The following is a 27,569-nucleotide window of genomic DNA, read 5'->3' on the forward strand; positions in this document are numbered from 1 at the left end:
AAATCGTCATTTTGTGTTATTAATAAGTGTATCCTCACTAATGGTTGTGTTCAGACTAAGTGTCCAGTTGTAGCCATTTCAGCCCTCTGTTCATACAGTTTCATGTGACATTCTGTAGCCTAGACCCTTAATAATACGTACTATTTTATGTCATAATTGGTTGCATATATTCATCATTCACTGGAATATAATCAACACAATGCATTTCCTTTGTCACCGCTCTTCTTCTAAATCACTTGGTGGGGGTAGGGTCCTATGCAATATTTATATATAAAGATACATTGTAAATTCGATAATATATTAAGACTAATTTATATTATTAGATCAGGTTTACATTACATTTATTGTTCCATTTAAAATTACATAAGGAGTGAAAAAATATTTTTGTGTTGAATGAATATTGACCCCACTTATTAGTATTGCATAGGATTCTACTTCTAGGAATGAATGTATCCATTAGTTTCTCCCAATTGCATGACCACTCGCTTATCATTTCCACAAACCACTGTAAAATGTCTTAAAAGCAAGAATTTGTGTTGACTTTGTTACATTTATAACTGAATCTACATATATTATATGCCAAGCGTCATGTAATTTTCATCTCTTTATCCATATTCATGTAGTTGGTCATTTTACTTTGTCATTGTTTTGGTTTTTGGCATAAACTTGTAATGGGATTTCCACATACAGTACAACTAGGATTATGTGTTTAATGTTCTTCATTCTAATGAGCTCATGATTATTAATGTAATAAAATATGTATTGTAAGCGTTGTTAATAAGGTTAATCTAGAGCATGCCAGCACTTGCTATACATTTGCTTGTGTAGACCCCACAATGAGTTCAAGTAACCCTACTGAGATAAATCTCAAGGTCTATACATGTTGGCAGCTAATTATGTCCCATTTAGGCGGGATGACAGTCGTCTAACAACTGCACAAGTGCTGATGTCACCGCTAAGGTCGTTAGCACTCGTGCAGAGCATTTAGACTGTTAGGGTTCACCGCTGGATCGTTGGATTCTCGTTTAGCGCTTTACATTCTATGTGAAGTGCTGGGTGGGGAGCGATCACATGCAGCGAGAATCCCATGATTCAGTGATTGTTTTTTATGCTGACTTAAAGTCAGCAATAACAGGAAGTGAATGAATATTAAATGACTTTTTTGCATTTACACGGGACACTTATCACACTTATATTTTTTTTTATTTGAATGATAATCGCCCCGTGTAAATGGCCCTTAATACAGATGGTTTCTTTCTGCAAATACAGTGTATATATATGTGTGTGTTCATTCTGACTATGTGGGCTACAGATAAACTCATCATCATTGTGTGTGAAAGGTAAGAAAATTTTGTTTTCTTAGTTTTTTTTTCTAAGCACAGACACAATCCAGTTACTGCACTGTAGGGTTAACTGTATGTTAATTTCCATCTAGTCATATGATTATTAACCCTTTGCAATCCAATTTTGGATTCAGGGTTTCCCTAGGGGGCTTTCTCTTTCTGCCATTATACAATGGCGCCATCAGCTGGCTAGAGCCAGTACTGCACTATGGGACATGCTGGAGAGGCCCCCGACAATGAAGCGGCCAGTAATCTACAGTAAGAATACCCTGCCGGACGTCTTCCGACATCGGAGCTGTGCAGCCTTCAGTCAGAATGTCTTCAGACGTCAGACAGTGGATTGGAAAGGGTTAACCAACTTGCTAGTTCCTGCTGCTTGTCACTTTGCTGAACCTTTATGTTCAGCCTGTGCCAAATCTTGTCTGGGATAGTATAGCTAATGCTTTTTTACCTAGTAACTCAAAATACTCAGTTTGTTCTGTAAATGCTTCAATACTTTGATTTCCAAAAGTAGAACCTGGGGACCAATATTCATGACGTATGCAGAATAGTTAATAAATAACAAAGTCAGCCATTTATCAGTCCTGTAGTACATTTGTCTTAGACATTGTGGGTAAAGGGGTGGTTTCCCATCTGCACTCAGGGTTCCACTTTTTTGCTCTGTTCGAGGAGCAGGAAAGGAGAATCCCTGCGGCCGAATGGCTCCGTCTCAACACGGAACCAAACAGTGCTGGACAGACCCCATTGACTATAATGGGGTCCGTTTGGTTTCCACGAAGCAGCCTGGCTTTTGGATGGAAGAAAAAGTGCTATTTTGAGCCAGATCTGTGACAGAACCTCCGATGGTTTAACACAGATGTGAAACCAACCTAATTTGGGTAGTTCTGTATATTTTCACAGAGTTGATGTAACCTGCAACTCTAGACTAGAACCTCAAATTCATACTGCCCATTATGTTCAAGTTCACACCCAGCACAAAGGACAGATGAATTGACTATGTGACTGGACCCTATCAGTACACACAGGGAAGATGTCCATAATGTAAATACATTTATAAAATGCCTGCATTATGAAGTACAATTAGTTTTTCCTTATTGTAAATGGAACTATTTCTAAATGTCACTCCTTTCGCATAACAAAAAGCATTCTAAACCATGTGACCCCCAGATGTTCTAAAACTTCTAGTGACTGCATAGTTCCAATACTAATTAAAGAGGTCAGGAATATGTTTGCTCTCATACTGAAGCATACGGTAGAAGATGTTAATTTGCAGATTGAGTCAGTTGTTATATCAGCAGGCAGAAAAATGTTCTTTGACCCAAAGATCTATCATTACTGAAATATTTCTTACCATATAAATGATTGAAGGCTCTAAAAGTTGATATTATGGTGGTTTACTTTTTTTCAGGAAATGACCTCTTCATTGATGTGACGGAGACTGAAGAGGACATAGAGGTAGCATGTTATTCTCATATTTTGTGTAGATGTAAATTGTGTAGAAAGAGAGAAACAAGCAACTATTAAGTTTTATCTTCTGTTCTGTTCAAAATAACCCAGAGAAGCAATAGACTATAGAATTGCAGATATGGTATTGGGACTTAGTTACATAATCAGTAAGGTATTCCCCAAAGGAAAAAAACAACACACAAAAATTGTGCACTCCTATAAGGGGTACAAGATGGTAATATAAAAACAGTCAAGAAAACCCACAGAGGCCACCAAAATGATAAAAAATAGACCTTCAATGCAGCATCTAAATTAATTTTAAAAAATGTACAGAATCCAAGTCCTTGTATACTAATAATGATGAAATGTTGCTGGGGCGCTCTAGAGGGAAATAACTTCATAATTCATAAGACAATTATAACTAAACCCACATTGCTTCTTTTTAAAAGAAGGGAAAATACCAGCTAGAGCCAAAGAAAGTTGCTGGGTGTGTTCACACTGTTGAAACGCCTGAAGAAGCTTGTAAAGAGTGAAACTCAAGTCTAGTGATGACACGCCAGTTAGATGCTGTGAAGCACATGCTGATGCGCTAATGTCCTAATTTTGTCCAAGAATTGAACCAAAATAGGACATGCAATGATTTTTCGAAGTTGAACTGTTAGTCTGAGTGAAAAATTGCTCACATGAGTGAACTTTTTTCATGCAAGTTCTGTCCATCTTGAATAGGGACAGGACTGACAACAATAGGATTAACACGTAAATCTCAACCCTTCCCCATATGGTATTTTCTTTAGATAGATAGATAGATACAGACAGACAGACAAGACCCTCTGTCAGAACAGAATAAAGGGAGAGTGATATAAATGCCGGTGCCTAATTCAATGTTAAATGCAAATACGCCTCATATAAAGGTAATAAATAGAGATGAGCGAGCATACTCGTCCGAGCTTGATGCTCGTTCGAGTATTAGGGTGCTCGAGATGCTCGTTACTCGAGACGAGCACCACGCGGTGCTCGTCTCGATTAAATGAGCACTGACCATTGAATTCAATGGAGGCGGCAATACAGCCGGCTCCATTGAAAGCAATGGGCTGCCGGCGAGCGCGGGATGAATTTTCGGGAAGGGCTTAAATATATAAGCCCTTCCCTGCAATTCATCCAGAAATGTGTAAAAAAAAATATATACTCACCTGGTCTCGGCAGACGGAGTACAGCCGCGGCCAGCTGGCAGTTCTCCTGAACTGCTCTCTGTAGTATTCAGCAGCCGGGGATTTAAAATCCCCGCCTGCTGAATGAGCTGCCTCTGATTGGTCACAGCCTGACCAATCAGAGGCAGCTCTCACTCACACCCATTCATGAATTCATGAATGGATGAGTGAGTGCTGCCTCTGATTGGCTCAGCGCAGGGCCAATCAGGGGCAGCTCTCAGCTGAATGACAGCTGAGCTGAGCCAATCAGTGGCAGCACTCACTCACCCATTCATGAATTCATGAATGGGTGTGAGTGAGAGCTGCCTCTGATTGGTCAGGCTGTGACCAATCAGAGGCAGCTCATTCAGCAGGCGGGGATTTTAAATCCCCGGCTGCTGAATACTACAGAGAGCAGTTCAGGAGAACTGCCAGCTGGCCGCGGCTGAACTCCGTCTGCCGGGACCAGGTGAGTATATATATATATATATATATATATATTATTTTTTTTTACACATTTCTGGATGAATTGCAGGGAAGGGCTTATATATTTAAGCCCTTCCCGAAAAGTCATTGTGCGATCGCCGGCAGCCCATTGCTTTCAATGGAGCCGGCTGTATTGCCGGCTCCATTGAATTCAATGGGCTAACATCGTTCTGCCGGGACAAGGTGAGTATATTTTTTTTTTACTTTTTACACATTTTAGGATGATTTTCAGGTAAGGGCTTATATTTTTAAGCCCTTCCCGAAAATTCATCCCGCGCTCGCCTGCAGCCCATTGCTTTCAATGTAGCCGGCTGTATTGCCGGCTCCATTGAATTCAATGGGCTAACATCATTCTACTCTGCCACAGCTGTTACAGCTGTGGCAGAGGAGAACGATCGTTATGCTGATAGTGCGGGGGGGGGGGGGGGGGGTCTCTCACTCTTGCCACTATTGTGGCTTAATAGTGAGACTTCGGAGCCCGAAATGCAGCCCTGCATGTTGCTCCTCGCCTGCCCTATCTATTTCTGTGTTTTTTACATGACTTTGGTGATTTGCTAAGATTTTCACAAATGAAAACCTTAGCGGACCACCAGTCATATACAAAAATGCTCGAGTCGCCCATTGAACTCTCGAGCATCACTGAAAGTTCGACTCGAGTAACGAGCACTCGAGCATTTTGGTGCTCGCTCATCTCTAGCAATAAACCAATGTGTGATTCTAATTCATAATGCAAAGTGCAGAGGACAAACATGCCTCATATGAAGATATGAAAGAATGCAGCATATTATAAGCAAAAGTAAAATAAGCATACCTAAAATGTATATATTTTCTCCTTAGGCTGCCTGTCCACGGGCGGGTTTTCATTGCGTTTCCCACGGCGATAATCCGGCCGCGGGGAACGCAGTGATAGCTCTCCATAGCGTTGCTATGGAGAGCGCTTCCCCCCTGTCCACAAGCGGAGCATCATAGCGATTTTCCGCCCGCGGGCGGCAAATCGCAGCCAGATTGGCAGACCGGCGGAGATCCATCTGCCAGCTCCTGCTTCCGGGCAGTGGCTCCCACGGCGGAGATCCGCCTCGGGATATTGCAACGCCCGTGGTCAGGGGGCCTTAGGGAGAGCATCTAGACATAGCATGGAGCTAGATGAACATGAGTAATAAAATCATAGGTAGATCTAGACCAGTGTTTCCAAACTCCAGTCCTCAAGAACTACCAACAGGTCATGTTTTCAGGATATCCTATAGTAAGAACACTTGTGGCACTGACCATGCAATACTGAGGAAATCCTGAAAACATGACCTGTTGGAGGTTCCTGCGGACTGGAGGTGGGAAACCCTGGTCTACATAGGTGTGTTATCTCTGTTTTGGAGCAGCTCTCTATCTAGATATACCTATGATTCTGTTAAGCCGGTTTCAGACAAGTGTACTGTAATACAGGTCCGTAATACGGATGAGTTACAGATGATATTGCATCGTATGTCAGCAGTATTTCCACAGATTTTGATCTGTATTTTCCTCCATTTTTGCTTTTATTTGTTAGAGCATAAATGCTGATCCGTATTTGCCCACTAAAACATAATACCAATGAAAGCAACTATGGAGGTAAAAACAGACAAAAATGGCGCATGCTATGTTTTTAAAACAAGGCTGTGCAAAATACAGCCATATGAGTAGATACAGAGATTTACGTTAGCTCTGTTTTACGGTCTGCAAAAAACAAACCAAATACAGAGTTGAAATACACTTGTCTGAAAGCGGCCTACTGATGACGGTAAACAGAGGGGACATTTATAAAACTTTTTACGTGACTTTTGTTGGTTTGCATCACCATCTGCTTTTTTCCTAAAGAGGGGGCATGGCTTGTTGGGAGGGGGCATGGTTGCCCCGAACCAACACATTTAGGAATAATTTACGACAGAAACCATTGTAAAATATGCCACAAACATCCATTTATTTTTGTGTAGGTGCACAGAGATGCTGAGATGTGCCTAATATATAAAGAGGCACATGTCTCATCATATATTAGGCGCATCAAGTGCCGGGGAAAATAATATTAAGACCAGTCTTAATAGATGTCCCCCATAACCTAGCTACACACTATATCTTGAGCATTTTTAAAAACTTTTGCTTACTATGTCATATTTAATATTCTTACGAGGCTGTGTGCACTGTTTCTTGCCTGTGTCCCCACAAAGTTGGCACACTCTTTTTCGGACAACTCTGTGTATGTGCTCTCCCATTCATCTCTATTGGAGAGTGCGCACATGCACAACCTTCTGCAAAGAGTCACGCTGTGGGCACCCAACGTTTCGGGAACACAGCACTGGAACAGGGCACCCAGTGAGCATGAAACTCAGCTGTCTGGACTCCCTGTTCGCCCATCGCGGAGTCCCAAAATGTCATTTATGGAGCTCAAATGTGATGACAAGTGCCCTTTAAGTCCTGATGTTTAGCACCTTAGATGTGGCAGTTCACACTGTCGATGGAATTTTATCCTGAAAATTCCATCATCAAGTAGTGTTGTCTTTTTATGGCAGTCGTGGGGTGCCATCAGTAAGTGGAATTAATAGGTACCTATCAGTTTTATACTAAAAGCCTGTAATGCATAGGAATACATAAATATTGCAGTGCATTGCATGGGGAAAGTTGAATTCATTTTAAGTCGCCTAATGGAGATCGACAAATCATCTGGCTGCAAAGAAATGGCTGGTTGGCTGTGGCTTCCTGCTGGCAAGAGCGTGGTCTAGGGAGTTTATCGTCCCGTGCCTCACTTATTAACCCCTTCCCTCTCCATGACGTATAGGAGGCAACCTCTCTTCATACAGTGCGGGCATCAGCTGTTTGTTACAGATGACACCCGCGGGCAATAGTCGCTATCGGCCGTTTGGCCGATCGCGGCTATTAACCAATTAAAGAAATGATGTTCGGGTGTGCCGCACGCCCCCCCTCCCCCGCGGTGAGATCGGGGGAGCCGTGCAGGTGTCATGGCAGCCGGGGGCCTTCTAAAAGGCCCCAGGGCTGCCTTACCAGATTGCCTATCAAGCCATCCCCGTGGGGTGGCTTGATAGACTGCCTGTTGAATGGCAGTATGACGTAATGCTATAGCATACTGCAGGAGCGATCAAAGCATCACTGGTTGTAGTCCCCTAGGAGGACTTTAAAGTAAGGTTAAAAAAAAACAATAAAGTTTTTTTAATTGTAAAAAAAAAAAAAAAAGTTATAAAAGTTTAAATCACCCCCCTTTTGCATATCTATTATTAAAAAATCTAAATCATAAAATAAAAATATGTATCTGGTATCACCGCGTCCGTAAACGTCTGATCTATCAAAGTAGTGCATTATTTTTCCCACATGGTGAATGTCGTCCAAAAAATGCATTTTTTTAGTTACCCTGTCTCCCAGAAAAAATGCAATAAAAAGCGATCAAAAAGCCGTATGTATTCCAAATCGGTAGTATCAGAAACTACAGGACATCACGCAAAAAATGAGCCCTTGCTCAACTACGTCGATGGAAAAATAGAAGAAAAGTTATTGCGCGCACAAAATGACCGCAGAAAATAATTGAAAAAAATTAAATGTCTTTGAAAAAAAAGAGTAGTATAGTAGAAAAAAAACCTATACAAGTTTGGTATCGTAGTAATCGTACCGACCCATAGAATAAAGTTATCATGTCGCTTTTGTTGCCGTTTGTGCGCCGTAGAAACAAGACGCACTGAAAAATGGTGGAATGTCAGGTTTTTTTTCTCATTTTACTCCACTTAGAATTTTTAAAAAGTTTTTCAGTACATTATATGGTACTTTAAATAGTACCATTGAAAAACACAACTCATTCCGCAAAAAACAAGCCTTCATACAGCGACGTCGATGAATAAATAAAGGAGTTACGATTTTTTTGAACGGGGGAGGAAAAAACGAAAATGGAAAAAGAAAAAGGGGCCACGTCATTAAGGGGTTAAAGAGAATTGCTCTGAGATAACATGTTTAACTGGCACCATTGTGAGCCACATTGGTTGATATAACTTACTGTGCTCAGCTTTTCGCCACATATTAATGTGGGTGTTTATGGGAGAAATATAGGGCAAAAATCTGAGAAGATAGGAGGTGCTGAGATTTCCCAGCAGATGGTTCTTGCAGCACATGAAAGAGGTTTTGTAAAGCAACATATATTAAAGTTACCATAAATGAGAGAGAATCCTTTCACATGTGTTCTAGAAGCCAGAGTCCATCATTAGGGAAGCACTGAGTGAATTCCTTTTTTTATTCATAAATATCTAGCTCTATTGTATTACCAATAGAGATGAGCGAACATACTCTGCCGAGCTTGATGCTCATTCGAGTATTAGCATACTCAATGGTGCTCGTTACTTGAGCGAGTACCACGCCGTGTTCAACTCCTCCCCGTTTTGACCCCTCACCGCATTACCACTTCCTGCTGTGACGTGCGAGAGAGAGAGAGAGAGAGAGAAAGAGAGAGAGGTTTCCTCCAGCAGACTGCTCATAATTGGCAGTATTCATACCATAGTTACATTGTTTATAAGGCTGAAAAGGACATATGTCCATCCAATTTAGCCTATTATCCTGCCATGTTGATCCAGGGGAAGACAGAAAACCCCATGAGGTAGAAGCCAATTGTTCTCATTTTAGGGGGAAAACAACCCTTCCCGACTTCAAATCTGGCAATCAGAATAATCCCTGGATCGAAAACCCTATTGAAGTAATCAGTTACTATAACATGTAATATTGTATTGCTCAAAAAAGACATCCAGGCCCCTCTTAAACCTTTTTTAGTGCGTTCGCTATCACCACATCTTCAGGCAGAGAATTCCATAGTCTCACTGCTCTTACAGTAAAGAACCCCCTTCTATGTCCGTGTAGAAATCTTCTTTCCTCTAGACGTAGAGGATGCCATCTTGTTACAGTCACAGTCCTGGGTATAAACAGATCATGGGAGAGATCTCTGTATTGTCCCCTGATATATTCATACATAGTTATTAGGTCACCCTCAGCCGGCTTTTTTCTAAACTAAACCCCAATTTTGATAACTTCTCTGGGTATTGTAGTCCGCCCATTCCATTTATTACTTTGAACCAAACTTTTTTAGTGTCCATTGTTTTTGATGTCACATGTGATGTTTTATACAAAGTGCTTGCATTCTTTATAAAGTAAAGATCACTTTTGAGCAGTTGCTTTTATCTTCTACAGGAAAGTGAAGAAGATGAAAATACATTTGCAATACCATTGAGCACTGTAAGCACTAGAAACCAAATACATGGACAAGGAGCTCAAGCGACAACTTCTCAGTACACAGAAGAGCTGGGTTCTCTGCCATACAAACCAACACAAGAAACATCAAAGGACCAAGTATATAGGCAGCCTGATCGTCTTAAAACCTTATTGTATCCTACTTTACAGTCTACAGCAAAACCATCTGCTGTTGCAGCTATTGATGCATATAGAGTAAAAGCCGCTAAAGATGAAGCACAAGACTATGAAACTAAAGAGCTAAAAAGTAAGGTTGAATTATGGATACTTAATGTCTCTGACAGCACAAAACCACCTGTTGAAAATGATGGTCATACCAATGCTATTAATGAACTTCCAATGACCACCACGAGTTGGAAAAGGAGAATCTTGGTGCCGAATGAAAGATTTCATTACAGTGATAATGACACCTCCTCCACAACTACAACCACCTTTAGTTCAACGGTCACTCCAGTAAAAGCCACTCAGGGAGATAACATTTCTTTACAGTCTCCACAAACAAGTCCCAATGAAGATATTTCCCCAGGCGCTAATAAAGAATTTATAAACCTAGCGACCGATGAAACACTCAAAGTACTGAATGCTACTTCTCAACCCAGTGTTCTTACAGAAGAGATGAGGCGTGTGGTCAATTCAGTTTTTCCGAATGAAATATTTTCATCATCTCCCAGCAGTGCAGGGCTGCTACCATCTACTTTGCTTCCAGAATTAGAGAAGCCCTACGTTTCAACATCTACTTTTCCTTCTCTGGAAACATTTCAGTCTATCTCTCCAAGCCTTCAACAGCATGGCTCTGCTTCTTCTGCGACTGAGGTACTCTCTCAGACAACCCAACCAGTATCGAATGGTGAGATACCTCTTCAACCCTCATACACTAGTGAAGTTTTTCCTCTAGTTACTCCTTTGTTGTCTGACACGCAGTTCCTGAAAGCTACCCCTGCTACTTCCGATATTGGTCAGATCCTGCATGCCACACCCGTATTTCCCAATGTTGATGTGTCATTTGAACCTTCCCTGTCTTCCTATGAAGGCCTTCCTTTGCTTACACTTTCCTCCACCTCCTCCAGTAGAAAAGTGTTTGGTCATCATGCAGTTTCAGAAATGTTCTCACAAGTCATGCAGACTGTTGCAACTGATACCCTTTCTTTGCATGTTTCTTTGGCCTTGCCTGAAACCAATGCATTAGGTCAGCCAAGCCAAACACATGATTCTGATGTAAAACCACATCAGACCGCTCATGCTGCTTCTGAGATGCTAACAAACGGCCATGAGGGTGACACCTTTAATAATGTTCATTTGATTTCTCAACTTGAATCTTCCAGCACTGATTTAAAGATGCATGCATTGTCCACGGTGTCTGAACTTGCCTATCCTTTTTCTAATAATTTGGCTTCCACAGAACCCCTTGCTGTTTCCTCTGACTCATCAGCCTATGTGCATGATTCTGTTGGCATATTTCACCAGGGTACCTTAGCTACAATGTCTAGCACTGAACTACAGCTTAAACCAAGTACTGTAATGACACAAGGGGATGTTTTACTTCAGCCTACACACACCATTCTTAGTGAAGGGGAGAATTCAGAAACATTCTCTGGTAGTGGGGATTTTTTAAATGGGATAGATGATTTGAAAAGTCTTAATGAGACCTCAGCTTCTACGGTAGCTCCAGTAAGATACACCATACCTGAGCTTAATCAGAGCCAACCTATTACCATGGGCCCTACAGTAGATGACTTTGACACTGGACGGCAAACTACCTCTACTTATGGTGAAGTAGCTTTACACAAAGAACATCAAGTGATGGCACATATTTCTTCATCTGGTGTAATAAGGGAAACTAAATTTTCGCCAGAAATCAATCCAGTGTCTCTTCCCACTACTAGAAATTTTGATGCTGACATTAACGCAATGTCAGAAAATCTGCTACCTGTTCAGCCATTGAATGCTGTATCCACAACCTCTGGTGACATATTGCTTAAAGCTACGCTTGCTGCAGCCTCAAAAACTGTCTCTGCTTTTGCTGATCTGCTACTCTTGCCAACTCAGGATTTCTTTTATGAGATACCAGAAAAAGCCATTAATGAAGCACTGACGCAGACTGTGTTGCAGTTGCCTAATACTAGCATTGCTTCAGCTGTACCCAGTGTCGGAGAGTTGAATGAAACATCCAGTTCCTATCATATAGGCTCTAACACTGGCACTGTGCTGCTGCCTTCTGTCGGTGCTACTGCTGAGTCTTTGTTGCATTCTATATATGTTCCACCTGTTGGTAATTCCTTGTCTCCGAGTTCTGTTCCGCCTGCATATTCCCAGCAAACTATGTCAGTCTTGCATGAGAATGTTGTTACGCCTCATTTGTTCTCTAATGTAAATTCTGATGGAAATGTATCACAGTCAGATGGTAATAACATAATTGTTAAGCCATTAGATATTGTACCTGACTATGAATCTGCAGTTTCTCAGACAATTTCTACTCCATTGTTGCCTTCCAGTATGTTACCACAAGACACTACCTTGTATGTCCATACACCACCATATGCTTATCCTACGCATGGCAGTCCTGTTGTGTCTTCACAATATACTAAAGGCAATGTGTTACCCACCTCTGCTCTTGAAAGAAAAGCTAAAGAATCTGTTGACCATCCTGTTATTTTACCAAATGTGTATGTTTCTGTTACAGCTGATTCTCCAAACAGTGAGAGTCCTAGCACTTTATCAATGTTAACAGCTACATCTCAAACAACAACTGATGTGTTATCTACTGTCAGCACTTATACCAAAATGGGCCCTTCTGTAGTGGATGATGGCTATCTTGTTGTAGCTAAAACAGATTCCACGCCATCTACAGAATCCCAAGAGAATGCAGTAGCTGATACTAGTAGTTATGCGTACAGCGGGATGGAGAAGAGTAATTTAAATTCAGTTGAAGCCACGGAACAGCCTGAAGAAGGAAGCGCATTATCAACAGCTGCATCGGAGACCGCACCAAGCGATGACATAGAAGAAACAAGCCATTCGACACCTCCAAGTGTTGACTTGAAGAAACACAGTTACCCAACTCTTCTGGCAACGCACATTCAGACTGATAATGCCGCTTTGGAAAATACATCTGAGTCAAGTTCTTGGGCAGTACTGACTAGTGATGAAGAAAGTGGTTCTGGTCAAAGTACCTCAGATAGTCTTAGTGATAACGAGACTTCTACAGATTTCAATTTTTCAGACCTTAATGACAGAGACAAAGAGTTTGATGTTGCAGTTGAACCAGGTAAAGCAGATTTGACTCCTGGATCTGAAATGACATCACCACCATCTATAAGTAATGATCGTTCAACAGTAGTCAACGAGTCTGAGGCAGGTTAGTGGTGGAGAATACAGCTGGATACCGTATTGCCTCATACGATATGAAATTATTATATATGTTTTGTGAAACATCGGCAATATTCTGATCTATAATGTAGTATGAAAACAGTGTTATTGAAGTTTAGAAAAATAAGTGTGTGAAAGGAATAAGTGGCACATTTCTTGTTACCCAAGTTTCTAGAATCAGTCCGTTAAGTGAAAGGTAACATTTTTTTTCAAGCCAGCCGTTTATACTTGTCCATGGTAAGTTTGCTTTTCTTCTCGGGAGGACTGCAGGATTTTAGATACAGTATTGTTTGAGTTAGTTAGTACTTTTGAAATGTAACTGATGTCTTAAAATAAACAGTAATATTAAACTTGAGCCACTATGATTCCTAACATAGCTTGCGCTTCTTTTAATCTCTTTGGTTATGGGTGCACTAGCCTTTGCAACCTTTTGTGTGTTCCTGCAACTGGGTTCTCTTGCTTTGCTTTCCCTTTGCTTCTGGAATCTAATCAAATAAGCGTGATAACTAATGTAACAACCATGCAACCAATTGTTACATATGAATGCATGCAGCATGTCCTGATCAATTAATGATTTCTCCGCAACAAGGTTTAAAGAGAGAAGGTTTCGTCCCAATCACTGTGGATTATGTACCAAAGACAAAATGGGTAATAACGGGCATGACTCATAGTAAGCATGTGTGTTTCCACACCAAACATTGCTCTCCCTTTTTCTTGATACACAAAAATGTAGGTTATTTTAAAGGTGTCATCCATCCGCTTGGAGAGCATCTGGCAGTGTATCAATTTTTATGATACTGTTAAAGCAATTAACCATGATAGCAGGCACCAAAGGTTAACAGGAAACCTGCAAACGTATTTTTAGAAATATTAGACTTCTGATGTGGATATACAAAGTATCATAAGGCTGCAATCGTCGTATTCACTTTAAGAGGACCCGTCACATCCTCTAATTAGCAGGACAGGCTGCTTACCTTTAGAATTGTGTCCCTGCTGACTCAAACACCATTTTCCTTGTAAGCCCTCCCCATTCACCCACATCAGCTCCCATTACATATGGAGCTGCTGTACTAGTCTTCATTCAAGTATGTGTCATATAATGTCACCCATTGACACTGAGCAGTGTAGACCATCAGGGGGGCTGTACTCGTCTTGACAGAAAACTAGTACCAGCTCCTAATTTGACAGAAACTGTTATGGGCGAATGGGGGGGCCTACCGGAAAAGAGAAATGGTCATTAAGTCAGCGGGCACATGGATGTAAAGGTATGGATTTTGCCCCATTGATCAGAGGCCATGACAGGTCATCTTTAAGGGGGAAGGGCCACTGATGGTAGGTGAACAAACACTACATATCTCTGACTTTGCTCATACTTCTTAAGTTCAGTACTGTAGTCAGCTGGTCAAAGACTGATTTTGAGCTTTCATTAGGAATTATAATGAACAGGACTCTACTGGGTAAAAAATATAGGCCTAGACCTGACTATAGGCAAGAGTTCCAATTAGAGTAGATTATACGAAGATTTCTCAATGATTCATCTTTAGTGTACATTTACTCCAAACTTCTGGTTGTCTTCACAAGTTAGGCTGGGTTCACATCAGTGTTTTGTTTTCTGTATTCCTATTCCATCTGAAGAGCAGAAAAATAGAAAAAACTAATCTAGTAAAACGCCCATTGATTTCAGTGAGACTTTAGTTTCTGCTCGCTTCTGTTCCATTGAGTTTCCGTTTTTTTAACTGAAAAAAAGACAGCCCTTCAGGACTTTTTTTCCCCCATCCAAAAAAATGGAAACTGGAGAGAAAAATAACCCATAATTTGAAAGTTGATCATAACGGATGTCTACCTGATGCAAACTACCTGTTTTATTGACTGGCATGCTGCCTTCAGTTTGCACCATTTAGACAACCGTTTTTATTGTTCTCTAAAGATAAAAAAACTGATCTGTTAATGGATGACAGAACGCTGATGGGAACACAGCCTTAGATATCAAACCGTGACTGCCGGGTTCCTAACCTGTGAGGGTGAAGGGTAGATTTCTTTTTTATGTGATTTTTTTTTTCAGAGCTCTCTATAATACTGCAGAAGCAAATCTTTAAAAATGATTGCCATTTCCTCAATAGTGAATTTTTACAGTGTTATTTTAGTTCCTTTCCTCTAGCAAACCGGTAGAGATAATAGGTGTAATAATGGAGCTGCTAAAACATCAGTCTCTAACATATACTTTAGTAGAATTGACTTCTGCAAGCTTATTATCTGTAAGTTTAATATAAATACACATTATTCCATGTTCCTCTGTAAATCCAGCAGTACAATACAAGTACTTTTACAGCAGACTGTAATGGACCTATAGACAAGCAGATGTAGTCTTATCTGCATGAAGGCAGCCTCTTTACTCAAATGGCCAATGGCTCTGCTTTTAAAGAGGACAACAGTAAAAATATATCACAAGGCGTCTATGCACCTCTCTGTATTATATATAGTAATCAAGACATGAATGTGTTCCAGTCTTAAAGAGATCGTCTGGTAGCTCAATTAGAAAAAGACTGAAGTGACTATGGAGTAAGTAAAGAAATGAGCCTATGCTCACCCATTGTGGTCACCACCACTCCGATCCCCCCAGTCTCCATTCACTTCCAAGTGTTGCTGGGTACCGTCTGTTCACATCACCATTGTGGCCAGTCACTTGTCTTGGTTGTAGCAATGCTGAGGCCAGTGATGGGCAGCTTAGATGTGATCATACTACTAAAATTAGCTGCCGGACAACCCCTTTAATGCTTCATAAGATACTTTTTAGTTTCCTCTTGTCATTTAAAACTATACATTGGAGTCATATTGCTTTTCAAGCTAATACTTATAGTTTGTGTTTTTTGGATGGACACTATTTTATCAGAAATTACTATTTCATTTCCACCTCTATTAAGTGTTTAGTAAAATTGGTTTAGAATGCCACATTACTACTTGTAATGCCAGGGAACTTACACATACACTCAAGCAGTCAGAGGCCTAATGCAGTGTTTCAAAAACCTTAAAATCCTGTCTTTAAAAAATCTGAACAGGATTTTCTTAAAAGGACCTGTCGGCTCGCACACGCTAACCAAGCTGCAGGCATGATGTTATAGAGCAGGAGGAGCTGAGCAGACTGATATATAGGTGTATGAAGGAAGATTCAGTAGAACTTGTATTAGAATCATTCATATCTCTGCTCATTATGGGGTTAATGGTCCAGTGGGCGGTCCTATTACAGACTGACAGTTATTTCTGTACCTACAGACATACACAGATAGCTGTCAAACACTGATAGCTCCGCCCACTGGACCATTAAGCCCTGAATGAGCAGAGATATAAAGTAATAAAATACAAGTTGTACTGAATCTTTTACCATAAAACTATATATCAATCTGCTCTGCTTCTCCTGTTCTTTAACCTGCTGCCTGCGGTTTGGACAGCATCGTCAAGCTGACAGATTCCCTTTAACCCCTCCCACCTGAAGACGTAAGGTTACGTCATGGCAGAATGGTACTTAAGGCAACATGACGTAACCTTACGTCATGTGGATTTCGCTGGATTTAAAGAGATCCCACTGTATCCAGCAGCGGGAGCCGGCTGTTACTGATAGCTGGCCTCTCGCTGCAACACCGGGGGTGCATTGGGACAGCGACCCCCGCTTTTATCCGCGATCTATGTAATCGCGGTGCGTAAAGGGTTCACAGTGGAGGCGTGCTTCCTATATGATGCCACCGGACCCCTTGATGTAATCAGGGAGGGACGATGGGTTGCCATGGCAACAGGATGCTAGATACAGGCGTCCTGCTTTGACAGTGCCTATGATCGCTATAACCAGCGATAAGGCATTGCAGCACAGAAGTCCTGCAATGCCTTATCATAGTGATCATAGCTGCTATGGATCAGGTCCCCTTTAGGGACCTAAACACTGTAAATAAACAAAATAAATGGCGCAAAAAGAAAAAATATTTTAAAAAAACCTTTTTTGCTTATTTTCCCCTATTTATATGAAAAAAATTAAGAATGTAAGAAAATCCCCACGTGTAGTATCATCTTGTCCATAATGACCTGTGCTATATTTTGAGCACACTAATTATCCTGCTCAGCAAAAAAACAGAGGAAAATGCTTATTTTAGTCATTTTACCTCTAAAAAAGCGTAATAAGAACGATCAAAAAAGCCATAAGTACCGAAAATGGTAAAAAATAAAACTTCAGCTTGTGACGCAAAAAACAAGCCCTTACAGAGCTCCGACCATGGAAAAATAAAAAAGTTATGCGGCTTTGAATGCAAGGATGCAAAAATAATTATCATTTCCAAAAGTGGAAAAAAAAAACTAAAAAATTATAATGTTTTTGGTATCGTAATCGTACCGACCTGCAGAAAAATGTATTGTCATTTATGCTCTCTGAGGCTGTTAAAAAAACAATGGCAGAATTGATGTGTTCTCTCCCTGCTCTCCCCTCCAAAAATAAATAAATAAAAGTTTTACAATACATTATATGCTCCCAAAAATGGTCGCAATAAGAAATATAGCTCGTCATACAAAAACAGGCCCTCGTACGGCCGCTTTGACAGAAAATAATAAAGTCATAGCTCTTGAAAAATGGAACTGAAAATCCCCCCAAAAAATCGTTGCGTCCTTGTGCCCAAAATAGGCCATGTCCTTAAGGGGTTAAAAATGATTTGCCATCTCTCCTGACTTGTATGGAATAGTAAATATTTGCATTCTTCGTGATATAACCATTGTGGATCATCTTTTCTTGAAACTCTGTGTTGTGCCAGTCCTGTGTTATTCCTCCTAGAAACGTATCACTAGACTGACATCTAGAAGCTATCTGTACATGGGTGCCCCTACACAATGGTCTTGTCCAATTAGTGCTGATAGTGAGACTGTGTAGGGACATACCATTTTGACAATAAGAAAGGTGACACCTTTATTCAGAAATGTAGAGAGGTAACAGGAACAACACAAAGCAGCGATGAAAACATGATCCAGAATAATTAACTAAGGAACTAAAGCAGACATGTCAGCAGAGTTGGTGGGTCGTCTTTAAAGGGGTCCTCATTAGACACTGAGTGTTTCCTTCAGCTACAGACTTGGTTATTGCAACAGGAAATTACAATCCATTATAATATTTTTATTAAATGTTGTTGAAATCACTCTGTCCATTAGACAATAACTATCATAGTCTGCTTTGACATGAGTAGGGGTAAGCTCTGTGTTAGTCATAATTCAATCTTTGTTCCATTTCTGGAGCAGAGAAATGGAATTAAAATGGAAATAAAAATGTCCTATTGATTTCAATAGGCTCTCAAAAAAGTAAACAGCAAACAGGCAGCTTTTCATTTCTTTCTATTTCATTACGTTACGGAAGTACAAGATAAGCTTACCGTTTTGCTTTCCGTTTTTTTGAAAAGCCATTGAAATCAATGGAGAAAAGAACAAATGTTTATTTCCATTTTAATTCCCTTTTCTGCTCCAAAAACAGCTAAAAGCCCTTACAAAGTTGTGAACCTAGCCTTATTCGATAATGGACTGCACACGTATGTACTTTTTAGAATTACCTTAACACATTATACATTTCTGTGCAGCACATTTTCAAACTGAGGTACAATATAACAAACAATAAAGAAAGCACTCTTAATTTGTGTAATACAGCTCTGTCTCCACTAGATGGCAGTGTTCTTCCAAGAATTTGTAAAACAAGTCATGCACTCAATCAGGAGAATAGTAGACACCATGATACAAAACTACTACAATGAGCACTGCCCTCATATCAAGAGTGCTTTTCATATCTGTTCCTATATATACATTCATACAAATACCAGTAAGCTTACAATCGGTCATATCAGACCGTATTGCATGTAATTAACCTTTTTGGACAAATTTTAAACTCGGTCATAATTTATTAGATGCTTAAAAGAGCACTGATGGGACAAGTATAAAAAAAGATCAGTCCTTCGATAAAGCACTCATTACTATGTGCACAAACATAACTGAATCAAGCTTTGGTAATGTGATCATTTCCAAAATATTGTTGGACTCACTTACTGGAATATAGTTCTATAAACCTGTATAGTGCAATATACTGGTTCCATGTAAATGATATATCTTAGTATTGTAATGTGGCATCAGGATTATTAATCGTGGTTCTAAAAGCCACGGGGCATTTGTGCTATTTTAGATTAACCATCAGTGTAGACAACGCAATTAAACACAACATCATTTTGTAAGAGATTTTCAAGATAAACTTGTATGTCCAGTGGAAAATTCATCTTCAAATGCCCTGTTTGGGAGTTCTAAGTTAATATGGCCGGTCCACCCTTCAGGATGATTATCCATAACTTAGGGCATAGAGTGGTTACAAAGAGCTTTACTCTACTTCTGTAAGACTTGGCATGCACATCCATTACACAACAGCGTATTTTAAACAGGTTGCTGCATAGGATAGGAGTTAACTTGCTGATTGGTGGGGATCTCACTCCGGAGACCCCCACTGATCTCCAGAATAGAACTTCGTGTCCCGTTCTGTCTGTCACTGCGAGGGTCGCTTCTACTACCGCTGTGACATCGGCATGAAGGGAGCACTAGCTGAGCATGCATGGTCAGCTCTCCATTCCTTTTAAATGGGACTGATGGAGATGCCTGAGTGGTTGTTGCATGTGTATCTCTGCATCCCTATCAAAAGTGAATGATTCGTCTGTGCAACCAGCACTACTTTCAGTAACCTCACAGAAAGGGTGCAAGACCCCCAATCTCTAGATACGCAAGGGCCTAAGCAGTGAGACTCCCACCGATCAGCAAGTTATCCCTGGATAGGCAATGATTTGCAGTCTTGGTGCAACCCTTTTAACCCCTTCAGTGGCAGGTTTATTATTACCATATTATGGCAGGGAAATCTCTGGGGCTTGCTGCGCTGAGTATGCAGTAAAAACCCCAGAAGATTTCAGATGACAGCTCAGTGCTCTGCACATTTCAGCACTAGAGCTGTCCACGGAAATCTTCAGGGTTTAACTGCATGTCAGTGCAGCAGGCCCCGGAGATTTTCTGGGCGTGCCACTAAAGAGGTTGATGGAAACTGTGCCTTATTTCCCCTATTGTGGCACCATAGTGAAATTGAACATTTGCTGCCAAATTTCCTTACAGATTGCAATTTATTGATTGGGATCCCAGTTACACGCTATGATCAGCCAATTATCAAGGAACTCTTTTGACTGAAGGGTTTGTCCAAAGCAGACAATCCCTTTTAATGTGTGTTAAGCAGACACATTACAACTGTGCATTACTGCGTATTACAGATAATAGCCCAAAAGCATTAGATATATGTAGCTATAAAAAAAAAACACCATGAAACAACCTTGCTGGTCTGAATGTATAATTAACCGGCAGAACTACTGGAAATTTAAAGTTGATTTAAATTTCCAATAAGTAGTCTATAGCCTGCTTTTTTTAGGCCATTTTAAGGCTGGGACTCCAGTGAAACTTATCTTACGAGATATGTTGTAATACAATGTGATGAGTACATACTATAGTAATGTTACAGTTGCAAGAAAAAGTTGGCGAACCCTTTGGAATCACCTGGATTTCTGCATTCATTGCTAATATACTGTGTCCATAACTGTGACTAAGGGTGAATGCACATGCCCATAGCATGCTATGCAAAAGTGATTCTACATGCTCTATTTGCCTGCAGTGTCCGCACGGACGGCTTTCATTGAAGTCAATTCCATGGGAAAAGCAGGAGCTTACAAAAAAATCTGTACTGTGCATGTCCAACGGCAAGCCGTGCGGACCATCCTCAGTACAGATGAAGATCAATATAGCAGGTACGCAGACTGTTGCCAGGGCTGGATTCCGCATGCAGAGTCCGGATCGGCCTTGTGCATGCAACCTTAGATAACAATAAGATCAAATATGATCTAACTGAATTAACTTAAAGGGGTTCTGTCATTAAAAAAAAAACCTATACTTACCTATTCCTTCCCTGTCACTTTACTTACCAGATCTTCAACTCACCTATCTTCTCCTGTCTTCTGCACCCGGGGGGTGGGATTCACCTCACCTCCAGCTGGCTGATTCTTCTGCTTCCTGTGATGTTGCGTGCATTCACAGGCATTCTTCTTCCTGCCTGGCAATGTATGTTACGTCACTAGTTCACAACCTAGCAAGAGTGCCGAGCTATTGCAGAGACTGTGCATGCATGCCTCCTCTGGAATAGCCGGCCGGCAGGAGGAGATGTGACCTGGGGGACTGCAGAAGCTCAGGGAGAAGATGCCGTAAGGAGTCTGCCTGTGAAGAAATGGGTGAGTATAGAATATTTTTTTTTAATGACAAAACCCAACACAAAGCATCGTATTGTTCATACCTTTTATTGAACACATTGAGTAAACATCCAGTGTACAAGGACAAAAAGTAAATGAACCTTCGACTTTAACCCCTTAGTGACGACGCTATCGTAAAACTACGTCCTGCTATAGCAGGACGTGTATGGAGGGAGGTAGCGCCGCTATCTCCCTCCATACAGCGCGGGCGTCAGCTGTTTATTACAGCTGACACCCACGGGCAATAGCCGCGCTCGGCCGATCGCGGCTATTAACCCTCTAAATGCCACTGTCAATTCTGACAGCGGCATTTAAATCCCCTGAATGCTGTTCGGGGGTCCCGAACGGCCCCCCCGCGGTGAGATCGGGGGAGCCCTGCAGGTGTCATGGCAGCCGGGGGCCTAATGAATGGTCCCAGGGCTGCCTTAACAGACTGCCTATCAAGCCATCCACACAGGGTGGCTTGATAGACTGCCTGTCAAAAAGCAGTATGACGTAATGCTATAGCATTACGTCATACTGCAGGAGCGATCAAAGCATCGCATGTTAAAGTCCCTCAGGGGGACTTCAAAGTAAAGTAAAAAAAAGAATCAATAAAGTTTTTTTAATTGTTAAAAAAAAAAGTTATAAAAGTTTAAATCACCCCCCTTTTGCCATATCTATTATTAAAAAATCTAAATCATAAAATAAAAATATGTATTTGATATCGCCGCGTCCGTAAAAGTCCGATCTATCAAAGTACTGCATTATTTTTTCTGCACGGTGAACGTCGTCCAAAAAAAAAAATAAAGAACGCCAGAAATGCACTTTTTTAGTTACCCTGTCTCCCAGAAAAAACGCAATAAAAAGCGATCAAAAAGTCGTATGTATTCCAAATTGATACTATCGGAAACTACAGGACATCCCGCAAAAAATGAGCCCTTGCTCAACTACGTCGATGGAAAAATAAAAAAGTTATTGCGCGCACAAAATGACTGCAGAAAATAATTGAAAAAAATGAAATATCTTTAAAAAAAAATACAAGTACTACAGCAAAAACAATACTATATAAGTTTGGTATCATAGTAATCGTACTGACCCATAGAATAAAAATATCAGGTCTTTTTTGTTGCAGTTTGTGCGCTGTAGAAACAGGACGCACCGAAAGATGGTGGAATGTCGGTTTTTTTTTCAATTTCTCTCCGCTTAGAATTTTTTAAAAGTTTTTCAGTAAATTATTTGGTACAATAAATAGTGCCATTAAAAAATACAACTCGTCCCGCAAAAAACAAGCCCTCATACAGCGACGTCGATGGATAAATAAAGGAGCTACGATTTTTTAAAAGGGAGTAGGAAAAAACAAAAATGGAAAAAAAATCAAAAAAGCTCCGTCACTAAGGGGTTAATAACCTGTAAATCCCCCTTTAGCAGCAACCACCTCCACCAAATGTTTCCTGGACTTGCAAATAAGTTTTGCACAAAACTAGGGAAGAGGTTTGGATCATTACTCCTTGCAAATGTTTCAATTCATCAGTATTTCTGGGATGTCTCACATGCACAATCACCTTCAGGCCATGTCATAATATCTCGATAGGGTAAAGTTTAGGACTCAAACATGCCATTCCAAAACAAAAATCTTATTTTTCAGCCTTTCTTTAGTTCTTGTGTACTTTGTCTCGTTGCATCACCCAATGTGTCTTCAGCTTAAGGTCATCGACTGCTGTCATAACATTCTCCTGTAAATGTTGACCTCTGAAGTCATTGTTCCCTCAATGATTGCAATGGTTCCAGGCAACAAAGGAGCCCCAAATTGTGATGCTTCCTCCACCATGCTTCACAGTTGGGGGGAGGTTTGGGGGTTGGCATGTAGTGTTCTTTTTCCTCCATAGTGTTGCGCATTTTTAACAAAAAAATTCCATTTTATCTTGAGTCCATAGAACTTTTTCTTAGAAGCATTGTGGAATATTCTGGTGGTTCCAGGCAAACTTGAGTCAGGACACAATGTTTGTTTTTTGTTTTGTTTTTTTTGATTAGCAGCAACTTCCTTTCATGAACATCATTTTTGTTGAGTGTTTTTCTAATGTGGACACATGTAAACCAAGGTTTTTGCAGTTTGTAGCGCCTTCTCTAGGTTCTTGTCTATTGCCCTTGGATTCTCATCACTTTTAAGATTGCCTGTTGTGATCTTGAAATGATGTTAATAGGACACCCCTTCCTTTAAAGTGTAGCAAAGGTCCTGATTTTTTTCTATTGATACACTCGTGCCTTTAGCAATTCTTTTGTATCTTTTTTTTGGTCCATTTGTCTCTTTAACACAACTTCAGAGGTCTGTGGAAAGTTCTTTGCATCGACATATGGTTTTAACTAATCAATTTTTGTAGATAAAAAGAATTGTCAGTAACCAGGCTTTGTGTGTTTTTATTTAATAGGCAGTGCATCTGTGAAGCCTATGCTTCTATTCTTTCTCATCTCATTAACTGAGAGACACCTTTTGCCAATTAGCTCTTGAAGAAGCCATTAAAACTGAGGTTCACTTACTTTTTCTTCCTGTACTCTGGATGTTTGCTGCATAAAAGATATGGATTGTACAACTGCTTCTGTGTTAATAGTTCAGATAGATTGTGTTTGTCTAAAATTGTTATGTAAACACACTCAGACATTTTAATAGTAATCAATTCAAAAACCCGGTAATTCGAAAGAGTTCACTTACTTTTTTCTTGCAACTCTGTCATTTAATATGCAATTCAACGTTTAAGGCATCATGTCCACGGGCACGCACTGTTTTCAAAGTGTGGAATTGCGCAGCGATTTCCACCCATGCCCGCAGCCATGAGGCGTAAAAAGACATTTTCTTACCTTTCCACTTGCCTTGTGGATCTTCTACGTCGCAGCTGGACCTTCTTCCTTCTGCACAGTGGATACGTCCGGGTGCGCCAGTAGCGTATCGCGCACATGTGCTGTGCTTTTTTTTTTTTTAAATCTCCTGCTTTCCCGTGGATTCTCAGCAAGGATGCAGTGTCAGCTGCGTCCATGCCGCGGATCGGATGGCTTCCATTGACTTCAATGGAAGCTGTCCATGCGGGAATCCGCAGAAAATGGAGCATGCTGTGGGTGTTTTCCCCCGCGTGCGATCCGCACACCAGAAAAAAATGACATCCGTAGGTATTTAATTACCTCCGAATGCCCAATGAATGTCTATGGGCATATTGAACTGTGGATCATCTGCGCAGGTGACCCATGCGGATTCCACAATTCAATTTTGCCCGTGGACATGAGGCCTAAGCCTTATTTTAGAATGTGAAAACATAAAAGTTGCAGTGTAATATCACATTAGATTGCAATTGCATAACATATTATGTAATTTTAATATGACACAATTTTGGGGGAAAAAATCTCATGTAATTCACAGTTTTTACATAAAAAGTGGCTGTCTAGAATATTCTTGTGACCCCCTGCAATCATGTTATTGTAATAGTCACTGATTTGTAGTTCCTATGGAGCCCTAGTCTATGGCAATCTCTAATCTCTGAACTGCAGGGAGATCAGAGGCTGTTACTGAGCAGAAGCCATAGCCCTGCAAGTGTAATGACTGAATGGTCTTGCTTCTAAATGGAGGGAGGCAAATATTTTATTAGGGAACTACAATGTGAGCAATACCTTAATATGTTCACTTAGGTTCAGTAAAGCGGATGCTACAGTTTAAGCCTGCATTGAAAACTAATTCCAAAATGCACAGGAGGGGTTGATCACTTATAACTTACTGCAACTTTAAGGGATTGTCCAGCTGTAAATTATTGATGACCTATCTCCAATATAGGTCATCAGTAGTTGATCGGTGAGGGTTAGAGATGAGCGAGCATACTCGCTAAGGGCAATTACTCGATCAAGCATTGTCCTTAGCGAGTACCTGCCTGCTCGGAAGAAAAGGTTCGGCTGGCGGCGGCGGGGAGATCTCTCTCTCTCCCACTCTCCCCCTCGCTCTCCTCTGCTCACTGCTGCAACTCACCTCTCACCCGCGCCGGCAGCCTAACCTTTTCTTCCGAGCGGGGAGATACTCGCTAAGGACAATACTCGATCGAGCAATTGTCCTTAGCGAGTATGCTCGCTCATCTCTAGTGAGGGTCCATCTAACCGATCAGTTATTTGCTGGGCCACAGTCATAGTGCACAGAGCTGGAAGCAGACAACTCTGTACACTTAGCAATGGCTTGGGTTGGTTTTGCAGGCACAGCTCCTGTTGAATTCAATGTAGAGCCATCCATTCAATGAACTATTATAACATGTTTCAGTGACACATCAGAATGTTAATTTATAGATGTACATAATAGTAATAACCATGTCTATAGTGATGTCCTATAGGAACATTATGCAGTTCCACCAGTGCTTATTTACAATTAGTCATAGTTACATTTCTACCCACAGCTCTTCCATGTGAGAGCATAGACAATACAATGTAGCAAGAATATCCAATCTGGCAATCTGGATTATTCTAGCATGACGGTAGTGTGTACTGTGCTGCATATTTCAGACACTGCATGAGACAGCACATAACACCAAGCTGCATGCAAGATATGGAGCTCACATTGTAAAATAAGAACAGTTATGATCTCCTTTCTCTCCTAACCCATAAATGCCCCATGACCCACATCCATAATTTCTGATGTCATGAAGAGTTTTCTAATCAAGGTGCGTCATCAACATAATATATAATTGTCTATGGAAGATTGTGTATAATATGCTTGACGCTAGGATGTGATCTGCATGTCTCCATTACCACTTGTGACTCTGTTCTGTAAAATGCAGACTCTACAAAGAAATGCATGTCGGTGCGCTGTCCATTTCCTGCCATTACTGTGGTTGTTGGCCTGCCGGCTATTTAACACTGTATTATCAAAAATGTACTGTTTGGATGTATACGCTTTATGTCTAAGCTGTGCCTGTTATATGCACTTAATTGACATACCGCTTTGATATGTATAGAAACTGCAACATCATAGTTTATGATATGAAGTCTGTAAATTGACTTGTCTATCCGATCATAATAACACCAAAGCCTACAAAATCATAACTATCCCAAGATTTGCTATAGGCCATATGAGAAATTATAGTTTATATACTGTAAGAAAGACCCCAGAACAGATGCCAATCTATAGTCAGTATGAACACCATTAAGACCTGGCGGATTTCAACCCATGGCCTTAAAGTATTTGCAAAAACTGTATGGATAGGATGTACTGTTGGCAATTGTCTAGAAAACTCCATAGTGGTACCATACCTAATAGATGTTTTAGCTGTGGTCAGAGTTGTAGCTAGGTTTTTCTTCACCCCAGGTAAAGTGATTCACTTCTAATGCTCATGGCACAAACTTTGCCCACTATGGTCCTGCGTGAGCCTCACCTAGCTACTCCAGGTCTTTTTATAACGGAATTTTTTGCTATTAAAGTCCATAATGAAAACAGGGAATGAGCAGTCTTAACACTGAAGTTTTCTTTAATTAGTAGGGCTTATTTACATGGGTGAGAAAAAGGTGCGAGTTCTGTGCAATTGCGTGCCGCACAGAACTCGTGTGTTGGAATAACCCATGACTCAATTTACTTGGGCATTTTTTCTTTTGCGCCAGACGTGCAAGATGGAAAAACTGACGCAGGTCCTATGTTTGTGCGAGTCTTGCGATGTGCAGTGTCTCACACAGCACATAGACAGGGTGTCCATGTGCTCTGCAATGCAAGGTGTGCCAGAGAATCTCTGCCGCAACTCGCTATTGGCCGTGTAAATATGACCTAACGTGGATTCTATTCCCTAAGCAATGTCTAGAAGTGCAGGACAAGGCAATGACAACTACTGTTAACACAATTTTGGGTAGAGCAGTTGTCACTTCCCTTATTTTTGATAAAAGTAGGAAAGGATTGCTTCACAACTCGGTACAAGACATACTCCACAAAATAGGTGTCGTTTTGAAGTGGCAGCTTATCACCCATAATCCCCAATTTGTACATGCCTACAGATACGCATCTTTATACAAATTGCCAATTTGCTCCTTAAATCTGTATTTTTATATAAATTTACAATTTTGTGCATCAGGTAGTCAGAGCAGTGGTGTGGCCATCTTTGTCTGTCCAGGAGCGGAGGGTCACTTGAAGTAGGCTGAACAACATGTATATTGCCTGTAATAAT

The 27,569-nt window shown here is 40.7% G+C and overlaps 2 protein-coding genes across 4 annotated transcripts in view; both read left to right on the top strand.

The window, feature by feature from the left end:
* Positions 1 to 27,569, top strand: part of PTPRZ1 (protein tyrosine phosphatase receptor type Z1) — a 198,224-nt gene that overhangs the window by 92,450 nt on the left and 78,205 nt on the right. Inside the window, exons 11-13 of one of the 3 annotated variants that reach the window (XM_066591838.1) lie at positions 2,752 to 2,798; positions 9,665 to 10,571; positions 12,405 to 13,079. In XM_066591838.1, the coding sequence (XP_066447935.1) occupies positions 2,752 to 2,798; positions 9,665 to 10,571; positions 12,405 to 13,079 (1,629 nt within the window). The remainder of the gene's footprint in view (positions 1 to 2,751; positions 2,799 to 9,664; positions 10,572 to 12,404; positions 13,080 to 27,569) is intronic. The other 2 variants (XM_066591839.1, XM_066591840.1) reach the window with 2 other exon arrangements.
* LOC136613156 (receptor-type tyrosine-protein phosphatase zeta-like) lies at positions 10,578 to 12,400 on the top strand (the record flags this gene model as incomplete). Its single annotated transcript, XM_066594008.1, has 1 exon — positions 10,578 to 12,400. A coding segment is annotated over exon 1 (1,575 nt), but the record flags the coding sequence as incomplete, so codon positions are not given.

Source organism: Eleutherodactylus coqui, chromosome 2 (genome assembly GCF_035609145.1).
Source record: "Eleutherodactylus coqui strain aEleCoq1 chromosome 2, aEleCoq1.hap1, whole genome shotgun sequence".
NCBI classification, from domain to species: Eukaryota; Metazoa; Chordata; class Amphibia; order Anura; family Eleutherodactylidae; genus Eleutherodactylus; species Eleutherodactylus coqui.